This window comes from Rhyacophila brunnea, unplaced genomic scaffold (assembly GCF_057557595.1).
Source record: "Rhyacophila brunnea isolate RB1 unplaced genomic scaffold, BYU_Rbru_1.0 scaffold_15, whole genome shotgun sequence".
NCBI classification, from domain to species: domain Eukaryota; kingdom Metazoa; phylum Arthropoda; class Insecta; order Trichoptera; family Rhyacophilidae; genus Rhyacophila; species Rhyacophila brunnea.
The window spans coordinates 36,580,281-36,600,582 of NW_028232806.1; the positions used below are offsets into that span (position 1 = coordinate 36,580,281).

General features: G+C 32.6%; 1 protein-coding gene across 1 annotated transcript in view; it reads left to right on the forward strand.

Moving 5' to 3' along the window:
- The window catches only part of LOC147075289 (multiple PDZ domain protein-like), a 665,568-nt gene that overhangs the window by 135,860 nt on the left and 509,406 nt on the right, over positions 1-20,302 (forward strand). Inside the window, exon 4 of the mRNA XM_085942916.1 lies at positions 15,500-15,655. Within this exon, the coding sequence (XP_085799042.1) occupies positions 15,500-15,655 (156 nt within the window). The remainder of the gene's footprint in view (positions 1-15,499; positions 15,656-20,302) is intronic.

Below are 20,302 nucleotides of genomic sequence, written 5' to 3' on the forward strand. Positions count from 1 at the left end.
CTAGAAAACCCTTACGAACAACACTATTTTGAAATATGTAAATAAAACCAATGTAGAAATATACTGATTCGATTTGATTTTAATTTAACCCCCTTTAATTTTTTTAATCAATGAGAAGACCACGTTTAAATCAATCATCGCTTCGGCGATCCCGGTAGTGGCGAATGGTGAAAGTAGGCTGTTAAAGTCCGACATAAATAATGCACACTAAACTTTATCAGTCACACGTATTCGTTTTTATTGAACTAATACTACAAATTGTAGATAGTGTTGTATAGTTTTTAAAAAGAAAATAACCCCTGCCTCAGTTCCGTCCTTATGAATACTTGGAATGCCGTTTTCTTTCATTCATCTGCTTAGGAATGGAATTTATTCCCAAGCAGCATTGGTTTTAGGTATGTGGAGTAGTTTAGAGGACCCCTGTGATTTAAAAAAAACTTAGATGTCTGTACATTCTAAAGGTGACCACATCTTCGCTTCATGGAAAATAGAAACTGCTTTAAAAGATGTAATGCTCGTACTCGTTTCTTCATTTGTGGCTGTTTATAATTTACTGCTTCTAAGCAAAGTATGACCTGCTTACCACCACGGGACATCATTGGTGTTCAATATGTTTTGTTAGTATCTATGACTACGGCAGTGACGTCCCTAGACAAAATGCCGCCCCTAGGTAGCGCCAAAATACCGTCCCATTTTTATACAGTATTTTTTATCATCCTTTCATGACACCAATATTTAAGAAATAAGTTGTATGGATACATTACTAACAAAATATATACCACTAAATCCAGTTTGAGGTACATTTAAAAATACACCTGACAACTTTCAAAACTCACGAGTGACTGGCAAAAATATTTGGATAAATTAATTATTCGTTAAGTACCTGTGTATCTACCTATAATTCGAATATAATTTGCAAATCTGCACGTGTCAAGGACAATAAAAGTAAACTAGACACCGCGAACCCGAAAAAAAATACAGTCCTGTTAAACCTTTTATGTTAATTAATACATTTTGTTTACAACCAGTAAGCTAATTTTTTAAGGAAAGATATTTTCGTTATTAGGTACTAAGTTTATGTTCCTATTTCTATATAATATACCTAATGATTCTCCTCGATTTGCCGCCCTTCGAGTAACTGCCGCCCCCAAGCGACGCTCAATCTGCCTATCCCCACGGGACGTCACTGGACTACGGTGGTAATAAGAAAATACTATGATATTTTTATCATTAAAGCTCTGATCGATGCAACATACTAACACAATAAACGGAGCTTTAAGCTATCACTACTTAGTGCGAATTCATAAGCTCTTGTTCGATTGACCGATCACAAGAGCTTTTCTCGTAATGGAGACGTTAGACGGAAGTGGGATACAACCTAAACTAATAATAATTGATATCACTCCATACTCCATTTAGCACAGAAACGAACCGAGTGGTTGAGTGGGAGATAACTGTGTTATGAAACGATTGTTATAATATTCTTACTAGGAATAGTCATTTTAGTTGCCCACGGTAATTATCACTGTGATGTAATTTTGGGGAAGATGGATTGGCACTAATGATAAATTATCACCATTTAGGTATGTTTCTTACATTTCTCTTGATAACGTGGATACATAAGATATAAATAGGGATTCCAATCCCGGGATCCCGAGCTATTTTCGATACCTACGAATTCCGGGATTGATGAACATAATCCCGAAATTTTAAACCGAAAACTGGATTGATTTTTTTTATCAATTTTTATGGAAAATAAAATAAAAACGAAAATATAACAGAAAAAATACTTTTAATAAGTAATAACTACACTAGAAATAAACTGAGTTTGAATGAAGTTTGTTTAAGACCCATGTGTAAGCTGCCGATTCATTTTATTTTTTCACAAGAGCCCGTAAGCATTGTGTTAATAAAAATGAGAAAGATTGGAAAAAACAATGCTTCGCACTATTAAGTAATTGCACAATAATCTCATACGTTATACGGAAAATTCATATTTGGTTGACTAATTAGATTTATGAAGCGGACAGGCCATAAGTACACCAGTACAACTTTACTATTATAAATTTTGCTAACCCATGCATTAAGACTTTACTATCAGAAACAGCAATCTCATATAAAATTCACATTATTATTTATATTACAATATTATTTACTCCATTAAATTTATAAATTTTCAAGATTAAACGTATACAATATTAACAATAAATGTCTTAAATAGTATAAATTATACAAGATTTATTTTTGACCGATTTTATCAATGTTATTTGTAAATATAAAAATTTTAAATTAGCAATGGAAAAAAATGCCAATCCCGAAATCCCAGGATCAGAATTTTGGCTCGGGATTGGATTCCCTAGATATATGTATACTATTTTTAGATACCTACTACGTATATTTTTACTATCTAATTGAAGTATGCAGCTTTGCTGGAGATCGCTTTATTGATATATATATATTTATTTTACTCAACAAAACAATACAAATTAAATTTTTCAATATCAAAATAACTAATTAATCTATACATACAGAGTGCCAGACGAAATCCCGAAGGCCGAAATCCCGAATGGCCGAAATTCCGAATGGCCGAAATCCCGAATGGCCGAAATCCCGAAAGCCAAAATCCCGAAGGCCGAAATACCGAATGCTAAAATCCCGAATGCTGAAATCCCGAATGGCCGGAATCCTGAAAAATAAGAAATACAAACAGTAATAATTACGCAGTCTTAAAACTTATCTTGAATTGATTAAAATTTACACTTACACTTACTTCTGTAAAAATTTGCGCAATCTTAAGGGGACGCTCAACAGAATTGCCCTTGAGAATTGAAAATATGATTGTTTTACATGTAGTTCGGAACTGTTGCTCTACTGGTAATATTCAAAGGTCGCCGACAATGCTTTGGTCTAAAGTAAATAATGATCTCCAAATTAAATTTAAATCATAAACACTGTCGAAGTGAAGAAAGTATTGGGTGACCAAAAAATGATATCTTCTAATATACGTAAATGTTACTAAATTCTATTTGTTAATCAGCTGTTTAGTGGGAAGTTTTGCAACCAATATGTTGGATAGCCACGATATAAACTTAATAATATATTAATAATGTTTTAACCTGAAATTGTCCGAGAACTAAACATACCAAGGATGTTGAAATACATATCTACCTACATTTTTATTTCATGTGCTATCCAAAAAACATTATTAATGAATAGTATTTATTTTGAATGTGTAAGACCTATTACATAATTATTAAAAAATAGGTGCATATTGTTTAATTCTAATGCATATTTAAAAAAAGTGGAATATAGTGATGTCTGTTTATTATAAAAAGAAAGTGACTTTTTATTAAAAGAAATGGAAATATAATTAATTATATTTTCATTTCTTTTAAAACGGAAGTCTACCAAGAAAATACTAACTCTTAAAAATGTTGAAAACGTCTCTCTGAGGCGGACAAAACCGGTCCTAATATCTTGATTAAAAGTGGAATAAGTACTACAAAAAAAATGCGTTTTATTAAATAAAAACAACAATAAATGCTAACTCAATTCATGACTTTTTTATTATTTACCCGATTATTTTTAATTTAGTCTGACACTTTTATAAACGAGTAACGCAACTTTACTTTTACAACAATAGGTAGGTACAATAATTATTGTGTTTTGTTGGTAAGTAAAGCCAATGCAAGAAATAATTCATATAAAAAATGATTATTAACGTGGAGTAACCCACAGATTATTTTTTTATTCAAAGTTAGCGGGTCGCTGAGAACATAACAAAGGTACTGACAATTCAATCACGCCAGGGCTGTCGAAGACCTATTACTTATTCTTATGATAAGTTGATTTTAATTGTGTGCAATTTGGCGGAAAAATATAAAATGTACAGTTGCTTACCATTCGGTTATCCAATGAGCTGGGTTTTATTTAATGTTCTGCAGACATCCTATAGTTTTATTTTTTATTTTGCCCATCTCGCGTCACACAGTACAATAGTGTTTAAATCTAATATGTAATTGTACAGGTTTAATTAAAAACTATGACGAAATTAACATTTTATTAATTTACAAATTTTCCTATGTTATATCAACTTAATAGCAATTTTAATGATACAAGTTACATATTACGATATACTCAAAATATACATCATCAGATAATATGTGAAATATTTTAATAAGCAAAAAAATAAGAACAATACAAAAATGACATAACAAAATCAGCTAGTCTTTTCATACTTAATTTAGATTAATGTTGTATGCCGTTTGACGCTTGGAAATATGTAATTATTCCATTTGTACTGTAAGCTATTTTTAACTTTAAATTTGTAACTCTTTAAGACGTACCATTAGATTGATATTATTTTGACAGCCCTGTATTCCTTCGGCCGGCATCAGGTTACGTCGCGTACATTTTATGTTTGAAGTTAAAAATACTAACAATAATAATGATTATTCATTCGACCGAGAGTTGTAATCATTAATTATTACGTTTATTAAAATAAATCCCCGATGGTTAGAAGTTTTTGAGGTTAGACTGAATTAAAATGACATCCTTTCAACGCTGAGGTTACTTTCCGACTAAACTATGAATGACCTTTCCTGTTCAGCTCACTCTTAACACTTATCTTGAATTGCGTAAAAAGAGACAAAAACCCCTTTTTCCACAAAAAATGGTTCGGCCATTCGGGATTTCGGTCTTCGGGATTCCGGCCTTCGGGATTTCGACCAAAACCCATACATACAATATGTCAAAATAAAAATAATTCTGACAGCAATAAAAGTCAAACAAAATTACTTCAATGATTCTGAATTTAGAATGATTTTTGCATGAGTCCGCACACTGTCGATGCCATAAAATTGGACCCCTTAGATGGCTGGGTGATAATGGACGAGATATGCATGACAAATAGATCGACATTCAGAATCTGAAATGCAAATGACTTGGTTGACCTCGTAAAAGATGGAGGGGTAGAGTCGAGTTGGATTTACATACATTTTAAACATACTCAATAATAATTACAAGATAAAAAAAACTTTTTATATACTTACAACGTTTTTTAAATTTTCTGTTGAATCATATAAACTTGACTTTGTATTTTATAGAAATAATACTGAAATGTCATTTTGACATTCATATTAATTTCCACAGTAACGCACGTATATATTAATAATTTAGTTGTTAGGAACCTTGCAACCAATAATGGTGTTGAAATTACTTTTCATAGAAAACAGAATTAACTGAAAATGTATTCAATTCTGCTTAAAGATGGCTAAAAGTATTAAAAAAATGCATTGGCATCGTGTTATGATATATTCTAAAAGTTTCAAATGTCTAGCCAGTCGGGAAGTTAGTTAAAAATCGATTGCAAGATTTGTACCGGACATACAACCACCGGACAAGAATACGACCTAATAAAAACGTTGTAAAATAACTTATCCGCAATTTATTGAATAGCCATTTCAACATTTTATTCAATAGTGCGTCAATAAATAGCGTATCATAATTGATTGGATATGACACTCTATTACAACTTCCCGGACTAAGCATATTTCACCGCGTGGTACCCTGCACTGCTTACTGTCGTACCTGTTTGTATTATTTTATTTCGTTATCCGTCAAATAAACTCTCTCCTCATTTCAATCTACAACCAGTCTTTCATCTCTACACCTTCACTCCCAAAAAAATGTTAATGTAGCCTAGTGTCAGATGATACTTGACAGATTTGCGATTTTTAATTTCTTAGAATTTTATCTGACTTATCATACAGCCCTTGTATATATTATCAAGACTAACGTTCGTTACACTTTGATCGGTCTCATGATACATTGTGACTGGACGAATTTGTAAATAAGATAACATGGTATATTTTTAGTTTGAACATGATAGATGATATTATCAAAGGGCGTACAAAGTTCAAGTTATGACAATGATTGGTCGTTATAAAATAACGAAACATAAAAGTTCATTTTTTATTTTTGTACGACAAAAATTATTATATTACGATGCAAAAATATTTCATTGCCTTTTTGTATTTTTTTATATACTTTTAAGGCTAAATATAAAATAAAAAAACTTCCAGTGGTCTAATAATACCTTCTAAAATTTTATTTTGCCTCCGTTTGCATGTTATTTTTATGTGATATGACAATTTTCTGCAATCTGTATACTTTCCGCAAAACTAAGTGTTGCATAAAATACAATTTTACGACAAGGGTAGGCTTAAGAGGGTTGTTTATTCCAATTTGTATGTAGTGTAGTTAAATACAACAAAAATGAGCTATAATTTTGTTTTTAATAATCATACAACCAAGGTCGAAGTTAGGCAGTAAAAAATGCCTGCATCTAATTTTGTGTAATTCTCAGATTTAAATACTGCGATAGGTCGAATTATACATTATTTTTTTGCAATGTGTTATTAGAAGAAGAGCATTAATCGAATGGGTTGATAGAATAATACAACTATTTATCGTAAATTAATAATCCTTATATGAATATAATAATATATTATATTATATAAGAATAATTAAGGTAAACCAACACTAAACTTGGATATCCTATGTGAACAGCAAACTATGTATTTTCACAAAAACTGTGATATGTAGGTCATATTGGAGGAATAGCTCACGACAGGTGCGAAAGGCTTGAATTAACTGAGTGGATGAGGATTGGATCAGGATGGAAGGTTTGGGAAATTTTTGAAGATTACTCAGAAACAGACTCCGATGAAGAACATAAGAATCCAAGATACAACATGGTGATGAAGCGTCGAGAAAGAGGAAGAAAATAGCTTAAAACAGCATACAACTAAAATCCACAAACTGTTGTCAAACCAATGATAATACATATTATTACGAGAGATACCACAAATTTTTAAGTTGATAGCCTAACGCGGCACCAATTGCACCATAAAATCGACAGAAAACTTTTTTAAGAACATTTGACACAAAAATCACTACAAGATTAGACTATAATTAATGTATATATACGAATTACGAATGGAGAGTGTGTTGTATAGTATTTTATCTCATTTTATGAGAAGAAATATACATAGGAAGTGATAGATTTTTGGGTTTCCATCACTTCTTCTTCCTCATTTACATTTCGGGCTCGTTGCAGAGGCCATTATCAAGAGATACAGAATTGAAAAATAATATACTGTAAAATGTATAAATGCGAACGCAGCTTTTAGAAAGTATTTAAAAAATATCCGTTTAGCTGAGAGCAAACGTTGCGCAGAGTAAAAGGGTAATAAGGTTATGTATAAGTTGTGATGACCAGAGATACCAGATCGAATGCCGGAAGTATGGCCCCCACATTCTGAAGCGGGCCTTCAAGGTTAATAACAGTGTGATTTTCTACAGTAGTGTTTCCTAAGTGTTTAGCATGGAACCCCGGGATTAAGGGTATTCCGTGTATTTTTAGCAATTTTTAAATAAATCTAGTTCATTTATTGAGTTGTCGGCACTTCAAATCATCAAATTATGAATCACTGAACGCGACTTCCTTTTGTGGTAGCCAAGTAATATGCAGCCATTTTGTAAGTAAGGAAACACAGTTACAACAATTATAAAATAAAATTATACACGTGGATTATCATTTAATTATGCCAATAATCATATCACATCAGACAGACACACTTTTTTATGTTAATAATCATTAAGGAAAATAGCGCCGCTGGCGCCTTTTTACCTAAATGAGGAAATTTGTAGTTTTTCTCACTTAATTGTTTGACCCACCATGACATATTGTTAGGACTACATTGAAGGATTTAGGAGAAACAGTGCTCATGGTTTCGGGATTTTCGTTTAGTTGTCTTTGATGGACTGGTTGGGTGGGTCGGCTGTCATGGAGTTGTAGATTTATTATATGACAATTTCATAGCATGATCGTAGATAGTTTCCACGTTTAAGTCTCTGTGAAGTTTCATTTATACACTGTCGAAGACGCCACACTAGGCGATTATTTAAAGCTTACTTTCTTAAGAAAAATATTTTTTAAATTGCATATTGACATATTTATATAATCATTAGATTATTTTATATTCTATAAAAATAATTTAATTTACCAACGACAGATGTCACATAATATGTTGGAATGTATTATACAGGTTGCAAAATAATCTTCAAAATGTTTAAAAAAAATATACGATAGCGCACCACCTGTCTTGACGTAAATAAATGTCGGATTATTTCTCAAGGAATTGTGATATTTTTTCGTAACCTCACCTCAGTCAGTCTATTGAATTGTATGAAAAATATGCTAGGTTCCTATCGCAGAGCCTAAAACTTTCGCGCATGATATTGCTGTCATGGTTGCACTTTGTCCAAAATAATGAATAATTAGATAACTTAAAAAAATATTTTCTACGGCATTTAATCGCACATTAATAAAATATAGATTGTTTTTAAAAATAAAAAGAAATTTCTTCTAATGATTTTTGATTTGTATAAATGTTTTGAAAATTTCGTAATTTCAACTCATCGCTCAAAGGAGATGGCAATTTGCAGAGAGAGCTCGCTATCCGAATGGGAATGGCTGGAGCAACATTCAACTCGATGCGGAATGTCTGGCACTCACGATTGTACTCGGTCAAAACCAAATACCGCCTATTTAACACTTGCATTCTGCCGGTGCTGCTTTACGATAGAGACTTTAGGACCAACGAGGAAATAAGAGAGGTCACCAAGCACCCTCTAATTACGATGAGAGTGAAGAGGCGACGTTGGACCTGGCTCGGCCACGTGCAACGGATGCCAGAAGAGAATTTCAACCTCGCTTGCCTGTTCTTTAAGCCAACCGGATTCCGGCATCCTGGAAGGCCGCTAAATACTATATATAGAGTGTATACGATGGAGCTACGGGATGTTGGTTTGACATGGAACGATGCAAGAAGACTGGCGAGCGACAGGAATTCTTGGGGGCACTTCGTGGTATCCATATGCTCCAACTAAGAGGGGGATATGGCTGAAGTAGAAGATTCGGTACAGTTCGGTTATAAGGAATACAGCGGAAAACACATTTTGAAAATACCCGATATACTGGATTATTTGTTAGTTTGGGTTAGTTTAGGTTAGGTTAGGTTAGGTTAGGTTAGGTTAACCCAACAAATAATTCAGTATATATCAAAATGTGTTTTCCGCTGTATTCCTCATAACCGAACTGTACCGAAGATTCATTAGTAGTAATATCGTATTATCTTCTTATTTCCCGTAAGTATAAGTGATTTATTGTGCTCTTTTCTCAGATCTCTACAGCCTACGTTTTTCTGAACGTCACGCTTCGCCACTGATTTGTATTGATATTAATTTGTAGCTCAACTTTATTTAATTCGCATTTCGTAGTAGTGGTAGAAACGACTGCAATGTTTGTTCTTTTCCACCCCTCTCATAATACTGTGGCACGTGTTTTTTCACCGTGGTCCATTATTTCTGATATCGTAAATAAAAAAAAGCTTCACTGCAATGTTTACGAAAGCTCTCCGAGAAAACAACTGTAGTAAATAAGTTTCTTTGCGATTAAGATACAAAAAAAAAAGAAATTTATATTTTTAATGAGAATATCGTCATTTTGCTATGGCTTCCTATAAGAATTATTATCTCCACCTATTCATATCTGGAGTGGCCACTCTTTGATGAGGTACTTCAATCACTTGATGGTGCTCGACCGTTCAACTTAACCAGCAGAATTTTAGCCTAGCCGTTGTTCTATATAACTATACCATTTATTCCAAATTGTTACTGTTTTTTAATGTATTTATTTTATCAATCCTTTTCTATAGAATGTCCAAAACAATTGATTAAAAAAAAATGAATTTAAGAAATTCATTATAGTACCTATATACAATATTATGACACAATTCCTTCCGTCATATATATCAGCGGTTCACAAAATTTTTAAAATTTCATGCGTGGCAGTCCCTTTAGAAAATATTGTTCGATGGCTCGCGGACCCCTTTAATAAAAAAGACAATTTATATTATTTTAATGAAATTCGGGGCGCCAAATACTTTGCATAAGGGTGCAATATACCTACGGCTAGAGTTGGGTATTTCCCGAGAAAATTACAATCTCGAGATTTGGGATTTCCAGAAAAGAATTCTCGAGAATTCTCGAGATATCGGGAAATTTAAAAAAAACTTGCGAAAATCTTAAAATCAGTGTAAAAACAGACACATTCAAAAAAATGGTTTTTTTTTTTATGTAAGAAGACAAACAAATAAAAGTAGGAAAACAAAAATAGTTCAAAACATTACTTATTAAAATGGAATTTCAAAAAACACAGCCTGTCAATCGCTGCGTCTGACGTACCTATGCTTTTGAGACGCAAAATCTCCTGTTGTTGCAAAATTTGCGCTCATTTTGAGTGGATGATGTTGGCAATTGTGTTAAATGCCCCCCCCCCGATCAGTCTTTAAACGTTTTGTATTTTCTGTCTACTTTTTTCATATAGAAAATCGTTTTTTTTTCAATTAATATTTGATTATAAAGATATCTCGAATCCCGAGAAAAGATTTTCGAGATCCGGGATTTCCCTAAATCTAAAAAAATTCAATTCTCGAGATTCGGGATGGAAAATCTCGAAAATTTCTCGAGAATTCCCGTCGAGAAATTCCCGAAACCCAACTCACCTACGGCGCAGCACTACTTATAGGCTGTCGTGAATAAAACGTTTATTTACAAACAATAATTATGTATTTAGAAAATATTATATATTGTTATGTAGTCATTAAATTTAAATAACGATTTTAATGGGATGGATGCATCTGCTTTGCCTGAACCAGTTCTAACATATTTGGCTTTATTTTGGATAGTGCTACTCTCATGTCATGTGTCGCGTATAATCTTTTTCGAGATTTTGTCTTGAAAGTAAGTAGTATAGAAAAAACCGTCTCACACTCATAGGTGGTTGCGAATGGAATCAGCACTCTTAGAGCCATCTTTGCTACATCAAGATTGGAGTTTGCCATTTCAATTCAAAAATCACTACAACACGTTTCACGGAAAACATGTTTTGCACCCCCATCATTTATCAAATCAATAAACTGTTCCTGAATTAAATTGTCCTTCGAAGGCAGATCACTAATGAAGAGTACAAATGGGTTCCGCGGACCCCAGCTTGAGAACCACTGATATAATATATAGTTAAGAAGATAATAGATATCAGCATGTCGCTTTTTTCTCTTTCACGTCTAAGTCTCACATGTTTAGTAACCGCTGCATATGAAATTCTTTATTTGAATTTATATAATACACACTTTATTTGAATTTATATAAGTATGACTTCTTTAGCATAGTGGTCTATGTGTGTGGGCGCGACACCCGATAGATGCAGGTTAGGTTAGGTTAGGTTAGGTTGTGTTCAATAATTAAAATGTTACATTCTTAAATCTTGTGAATTTTTCGTTGAATAAAAAAAATAGTTAATGAAAAACATGATTATATAATTGTGATTTCGTAATCTTGATTTTCGTCGATTAACGGCCCACATGCTCGGCGTAGGTCAAAATTGAGTTTTTATTGTATTTTCAAACCATGATCCTGGACACTCCTTAAACGTTGTAGATAATCTATTTATATAATTTTGAAGCCTTATTATCCTTTATATTTTTTTTATACATTTGATGACTGCATAAAGTATTTTTATTACATAAAATAGTATTCTTTTAAACCCCTCGCTCTAATGTTTTAGAATATAGTCATATTTCAGTACATAAATATGCAGTGGTGTTAGGATTTTTTAAATTTATTAATTTTTAAACGCATTTATAAAATTATCAATATAATTTATATCGACATTATTATAGTGAAATATTTACGATAAAAAATTATGTTGATAATCTCTGTGATCCCAAATTTGACAAGAATTGGGGCTTTTATTATTCAAAAAATCGGCAAAATTAACACATTTGAAGATAATTCTAAAGATACTCATTATAAGCTATGTCTTTGACCATTCAAGTGTGATAAACATCTTACGAATAATGATTGCTTTATAATAATTATCGACCTAAGAATAAGGTAGTGTTTTTTGAAATACGCCATTTCTTTTGTCATTCCCCAGTAGTTAAGCTACAACATACGGCCGTAGCCATAAATTGACAAACTATAATTGAAGTAGGGAGTAAAATGACATTGACGCGCATGTTTAAACATGTACCGTTTAAAAAAAATAAAAAAAAATTCGGTTAGGTACATGTTCAAACACGCGCGTTAACATAATTTTACTCCCTACTTTAATTATAGTTTGTCAATTTATGGCTACGGCCGTATGTAAAATATTTCATAATCATAAATTATACTAATAGTTTTATAAATGCGTTTAAAAATTAATAAATGTAAAAAATCTTAACACCACTGCACATTCATGTACCGAAATATGACTATATTCTAAAACAATAGAGCGAGAGGTTTAAAAGAATACTATTTTATGTAACAAAAATACTTTATGCAGTCATCAAATGTTTAAAATAAATATAAAGGATAATAAGGCTTTAAAATTATATAAATAGATTATCTACAACGTTTAAGGAGTGTTCAGGATCATGGTTTGAAAATACAATAAAAATTCAATTTTGACCTACGCCGAGCATGTCCCCCCTTAAATCGATTTTATTGTGGTTTGAAATTTTTATCTGGCGGTTAAAAATGAATAGGTAATAACATCTACCGTAGAACCAACGCCATATCAAAAAATGAGGCGTCGAACGTCTGATGAATCTGACACATGATTGGACGGACGTGCCACGGAGCAATGGCATTATTAATGGACGACGCACTCAATACAGCAGCTAGCAAGTAAATTCGCGCATTCGCATGTATAGGTAGACGTCACGCAATTTCCATTATGCGATATCACGCATCGGGAATTTATAGCAATATGACCTTTATTGTAATGGCGTTAGAGCAGTGTTTCTAATGTCAATGTACATTTGAGCGAACCCGTTCGAACCGAACCATTCGGCAGACCTAACAAAAAGCATCAGGAATTTATAGCAATATCACCTTTATTGTAATGGCGTTAAAATAGATTATTCCATTCGGCAGACCCGACAATAAAGTGAGTGTCATTTTCTTTTCCAGACGATTCGTCCATAGTAATGTCATTGCCACGGAGTAATAATTTGATTGTAAATGCCGGCGTGTACAATAATAATTGAAGTTTAGCTATGGAATATAAATTAATTAAAAAACAAAATTACCTAATAATAGTTAAATATTATAACTAAATAGTTAGTATAAAAAAAGACTATTGACACTTATATTTCTATGATATTTCGACGTAAAATTATGGTCTTTAATTTCCGTCCATAAATTAAATAAAAACACACATATAAATACTTAGTTATACTGCTTAGTATTCATATAACCATAATAATATGTATTTTACTAAAGAGTTATATATTGGTTCATTCATTTGTGGTGGCGCTTTTAGTAGTGGACTGTAATTTTGAAGGTGATGCTGGTGGTTGGTGAATTACGGATCTAAGGGGGGGGGGGGGGGTTACACAGGATGCTAGACACTAACCTTTATGTTGAGAGGGCTTGCATGCGCTGGGGCCGGTTCGGTGTTCACGCACTCACGCACTGGTAAACGGACGATACGCTTTGATGGATGATATATGAGGCTTATGATAGGTTGTAAGAATGAGAGATGCAACGTTCACTCAAACCGTAACAGACTTAGTGCAAGGAAGGTCGAACATATATGTTTTGAGTCAGTCGGTAGTTAACGCGGTGCGGCAACACGCACCTGTTCGATGTCTTGAGCTAATTGAATATTATCTCATCATCATCATCATCTCATCGTCTGGTCTTGTGACAATAATAAACAAGGATGTGAGGTAAGTGGGGGAATAAGGAATGACGGCCGCCATATATGGCGCAACCAATATGTTTATATAAAAAAAACAAGTAAATAAACTTACAATTTTTTCTGTACCGTCTTGACAAAAAATAATAGTATACGTTGCATGGAGCATCGAATCGGTCAACGTATTTGCAACAAATTTCAAATAACTAAGTATAGTATAAAAAATCCATTGACAGATATAGAAAACAAATATTTTTTTATCTATAATATTTAAAACTAATATAATATTGTTAATAATAAAAAATAACAAACGTGGATTATAACAACTTAAATATACAAATACTGGTAAGTCAGTTCTTGCTCCCTTAATCCATTTATGACGTCGAATAAATTTAATTTATGCCACGATAAAAATTATTCCACCACAATAAATATAGAATGTTCAGAAAGCGACAAGTGTCCCGAGTCCAACCCTGCGTGCACGCGACGAAGTATGAAAATTGTATTAGCAGTGTTCTGTATTGCGAATAATCTTTCATGAAGGAATAATAAATTTATTTTCCTTTGATAAACAAACCCTTTAATAATAATTAGGTGAATGCATTCAACGAACAAGGAAGTCCTGATTTCTTACATGTGATACTTGTACTGTTGTTTTCTCCAAGTATGTGCCCTTTTTTCCTATTCCTTCTCCTTTTTTGCTGTTATATTTAATACTGTAGTTTATGACCAATATACCTAATTTTTTCATATCTGCAGGTAAAATTATATAAAATGTAACCAAATAGTAGTAACTATAATAAAAAAATCACCGTTTTCGAAAATTTCATTCCGAGGTGTTATTTGTTCACTCCCAAGTCTAATGACAGACGATGACCAGCAATCCACATACTGAGCGAGAAGAGGAATGCATCTTTTCGCTCCCGACTTGACGGGAGATAACACTTCCTATATCTTTAATACCCACGATGGCCGCACGGCTTAAGCGTCGGCATATAACGACGTGGGTCCCAGGTTCGAATCCTAGGTCTGGCAAGTACACATATTGTTTTTCAATTTGTGTATGAGTCACAGTATGGACCTAATATGTTGAGCAAGTGGCTAACATCCGGCCCATATTATGATCCTATTATGCTCGGACATGGTAAAAAAAAAATCTATCTTTATATGTGTTAGCCATGTAGGATTTAACAAAATGTTTCAAGAGTAATGCCAAAAAATAAATGTTGGGAATCACTAGACTTAGCACAAAAAAGTCCTTGTTTTATTGGCTATTGTATATTTTAAGGCTATACTTCAGCTGGGGCACGGTTTAAAACGATCGTGACTACGCGATGCGAAGATTGTGCAAACGACGCGTGCAGAACAAAACATAATTTTTCATAAAAATTCAACATACGTCTATTTAATGTTATGTTTGTTGTTTCATTAGTAATAATAATAATATATTCATTGACATGTTTTCTTTTTTAAGTAAATGGGTAACGTTTTTTAGCGATCTTTACACGATTTAAGAATTAATTCCCCCAACGCCACCATAAGACAAATTGACGTGTTTGACGTGTGTGACGACTTTCGTTCTCCGATTGGCAGCGAGTCCGAAATTTCGTCGCACTTATAGTTGAAAATTATTTGCCGTTTCACTGAAGTATGCTCTTAATAATAACACTTTTACTTCTTTCGCAGGATGGTCGACTCCAGAGTGGCGATCACATCCTTCGCATCGGTGACGTCAGCATGCGAGGACTTGGCTGCGAACAAGCCGCGGCAGTCCTTAGGCAGTGCGGCGTCAGGGTCCGACTGCTGGTGGCCAGGCCTGCTGAATCTACCCCAGATTTAAGAGTGAGCTTATGACCACATTTTTATAAGCTCGTATTCTTGTTTGTCCGGTACAATATTTTTCTTGTTTGCATTGGACGATTGAAGATTTTTAACTAACTTCCCAACAATCTAGACACTTGAAACTTTTAGAATATATCAGAACACGATTACAATGAATTCTTTTAATACTTCTAGCCATCTTTAAGAAGAATTGAATTCATTTTAAGTTAATTCTGTTTTGTATGTAATGTTATTATTGTTGGTTGCTAAGGGGGTCCTAGCAACTAAATTATTAATATATTCGTGCGTTACTATGGAAATCAATATGAAGTGTCAAAATGACATTTAAGTATTCTATATTTATTCAGTATTTCTATTAGGTACAAAAAAAATTATTCATTAATACATATAATTGAAACGCCTATTTTCAAAAGCCCCTAAAACGGTTTTTGAAAATTTTTGAGTTAGATATGTATTTAGATAGATATTTTTGTTACCTATATAATGGAAGATTTAACTTAAAAAAACGCCGAAAACCGTCAATACGTATGATCAAAGATTGGGGTAAATTTGAAAACCCGCTAAAATGTTTGGGTGTGCTTTTCAAATACCCCTAAAATTAATAACCAAAATACTCTTTAGAATGTAACAAATTAAAAAATAAATACATAAAGTTCACAGATTTAATAGATATGATTTTTTCTCAACTTTCTCAAAACTACCTAAAATAGTTTTTATCCTTTTTCTCAGAACTACCTAAAATCGTTTTAGGGGCTTTGAAACTAGGTGCTTTAATTGTCGAGTTTGTATGATTCAACAGAAAATTTAAAAACGTGGTATATAAAAAGTTCTTTTTATCTTCTAATTATTTTTCTAACTACACGCGCGTTAACATCATTTTACTCCCTACTTCAATTATAGTTTGTCAATTTATGGCCACAGCCGTATGTTGTAGCTTAACCACTGGGGAATGCCAGAAGAAATGGCGTATTGCAAAAAAACACTAGCCTATTCGTAGGTCAATAATTATTATAAATCATTATTCGTAGGATGTTTAATATTAATATTATGAATAATAAAATGCCTAATTCTTGTCAAATTTGGGATCACAGAAATTATCAATATATTTTTTATCGAAAATATTTCACTATAATAATGTCGATATAAATTATACTGATGGTTTTATAAATGTGTTTAAAAATTAATAAATGTAAAAAATCTTAACACTACTGCACATGCATGTACTGAAATATGACTGTATTCTAAAATATTAGATCAAGAGGCTTAAAAGAATACTATTTTATGTACTTAATAAAAATACTTTATGCAGTCATCAAATGTTTAAAATAAATATAAAGGATAATAAGGCTTCAAAATTATATAAATAGATTATCTACAACGTTTAAATTATGTCCAGGATTATGCTTTGAAAATAGAAAAAAGCTCCATTATGACCCACGCTGAGCACGTCCGCCCTTAATGCAGTAAAAGTAAAAGATATTTTTGACGAATTACGGAATTCTGCAAGTTTAGTATTTAATATATTTTATCAACGAATACTATTTATTCTTTATTTCCTATTATTTTATTAACTTCAAAAATTATCGTTGCTTGTGTTATTATTAAGTATATAAAATCACTGAAATTAATATAATACCTTAAAATATAAGTTTTAATAAAAAAAAATGTATGTGTGTGTTTATGGAGGGGGGGGGGGGTGTAAATTTATCGCACCGGGTACGCACGCCACTGCTCAGGTGCGTTGATGATCCGCACACACAATACAAAAATTAGAGGGAACATTGATAAATAGCTCACCAGAAAATTTCAATTTCTGAAAGTAGCTCACATCCTTATTGAGTTTGGAGACCACTGGTATAGACTATTAGCGCCTATACACGTTACACTCATTCTTCAAGCGAAAGCGAGACGCGTTGTTGTCATTATGTGGTATTATTTGACTGATTGTGAAAAATTGAAAACGTCAAAATGTTATACGCGGTGTAGTTTTTTTCCAACTGGTTTATCACTCTCGTAAAAACTGTGAAAATTCAGAAGCTTCTGAACCTTTTTGATATATGCATGCAATCTTGCACCTTTCACGATAATTCGTGTCTACCCGTGCATTTTGTTATGGCCGCGATATTACGTACTATCAGCAGTAAATTCATGCACGTATGTCAATGCACGAAAAAACAAATTTTCAGGATGCATCTATACATACAGCCACGTCTTGAAAGACTTGCGTGACATTTCTTGGTTTAACGTCCATTATTTAGTTGTTATCATATATAGTACAATACTATAATTTTGAATCCGCGACAAATGTAAAATAAATTTTACGCAAACATGCCAAAAATACTATAATTTTGAAAGATTCCAGACGAAAACATAATGTTCCCGTACTACAGTTTTTTTTCAAAAATACTGTATTTTTTACCCTTTTGTACTATAATCAACAATCGTAGAAAAAGATGGCAACACTGGGTTGAGGGCGAAACCCGGCTCCATAAAACTGTTCCATATTATGATAGTATAGTAAAAACCTGTCGTCAAATCGAATATATACCATATAACCAAAATGTTAGCATAATGATATATTATATCTTATGTGGGTTAACCTTTTCTTTCAAAGAGACACTTCAGCTATAAAAAAATGATAAAATTTTCAAATTTCAAAAGCCTTCATATTACTACGTGAGTGTTATTATTTTGATTTATAATATTCCGTTTTGGTGGTGATACGTCATCTTGGCGGACGGCGATCTTCCTCTACACCATTTCTATCATCGTCGGGGAAGAGATATCAGTCTTCATTAGACAGCTGACACAATCTCCATTCTGGTACCCCCTTAAAATGACAAGCCATTTTCTGATACGATCTCCGCAGTGACGGTACGGGGGTTTGTTACTAATCGATTCTCAACGTTATAACCAGCTGAAGTTGTAATATTTGATTGGTTAGATACTTGAAATCCTACTTTCGTGATATGATATGATGTGATATAATATATACGTACCTACTTATATACTTAGTTTCTCTTTTAATGATAATTTAACGCAATATTGAGTCTAATGTAACTGTTGAAGAAATTTTAATGCGCCTGACATTAAACTCGGCGAATGAATAACCACTGGAAAAATGCATTAAAGTATTTATGTGCTTAGAGAAATAATTAGAAGCAAGGGTTTGAGTAGAGAAATTCTTAAGAAATAATCAGAAAAGACCAATGATGAATCTCGTTTCTTGAGAAATCATCAATGAAAATCTGTCGAAATCGAGTTAATTGTCAGTAAGCTAAGCAAAAAACTGAATAGCATTTTTCGAGAAAATAATATTATATTATGATGTCTCTGACTTTATTTCTGAACGGAATTTCTTAAATTTTTGACTAAAAATGTCGATATGTCAAGAATTCTCGAGAAATAAAAAAATATAAAGACTTAATCTCTAATTTTCGAGATTTTTTGAATCTCGAGAAGTGAAAAAAAGTCGAGATATCACAAGCTCTAATTAGGAGGCATCGCGTAACCAAGGTGAAGAGTGGAGTGATAACAGTGATAAAGGAAAAACGTTGAATCGTCCCGGCTGATGGCAATTATAATATTGAATAAAATCAAAACGTCGAGACAATCTATTTTATTTCTAAATTGTTGTGTGTAATTTCACATTAAGTTAAATAAACAGATGTATAGTTCATATACAAAAATGCTATAAAATAGTTTGCCATACAATAATTGAAGCCAGTTACGACAATCGTAATGCTGAACAAGTTAGAACACGTAGTTATGCAATGTTTTCTTAACGGACTCTGTCATACTGTAATGTAAATTTACCTCGTTCCGATTGATTTATGCTATGTGTGTAATAGTAATTTATGATTTAAATACACGACGGCCAGTGCAAGGAAATTATTTTTGCAATGTTCGATCTTAAGGGCCCACGTGCGCCACGTAGGTCAAAATGGAAATTTTATAATATTTTCAGAGCATAACCATAAACATTCCTTAAACGACTAATTCTTGTCAAATTTGAGATCACAGAGATTATAAATATATTTTTTTATCGTAAATATTTCACTATAATAATGTCAACATAAATTTTACTAATGGTATTATAAATGCGTTTAAAAATTAATAAATGTAAAAAATCTTAACACTACTGCACATGCATGTACTGAAATATGACTGTATTCTAAAATATTAGATCAAGAGGCTTAAAAGAATACTATTTTATGTACTTAATAAAAATACTTTATGCAGTCATCAAATGTTTAAAATAAATATGAAGGATAATAAGGCTTCAAAATTATATAAATAGATTATCCATAACGTTTAAGGAATGTCCAGGGTTATGCTCTGAAAATACCATTAAATCTCCATTTTGACCTACGTGGAGCACGTGGGCCGTTAAGAAGATCACAATATGGGCCTTTATAGAGTGAGTTTGTTTTTAAAGAATTTAAAGTCTGTAAAAGTATAAGTAAAGCAAAATACTAATCTTCTTCTTCGTCGTCACTCTAATGAATGAAGATAGTGATCAGCCTGCGAATTCTCGATCAGCTCTACCTATCCTTTCTCATCCTCTTGTGGCGTACGTATGGTATAGTTTTCAGTGAATTCCTTCACCTGGTCATTCTACCCCGTGTTTAACCCTTTGCCCTTTTA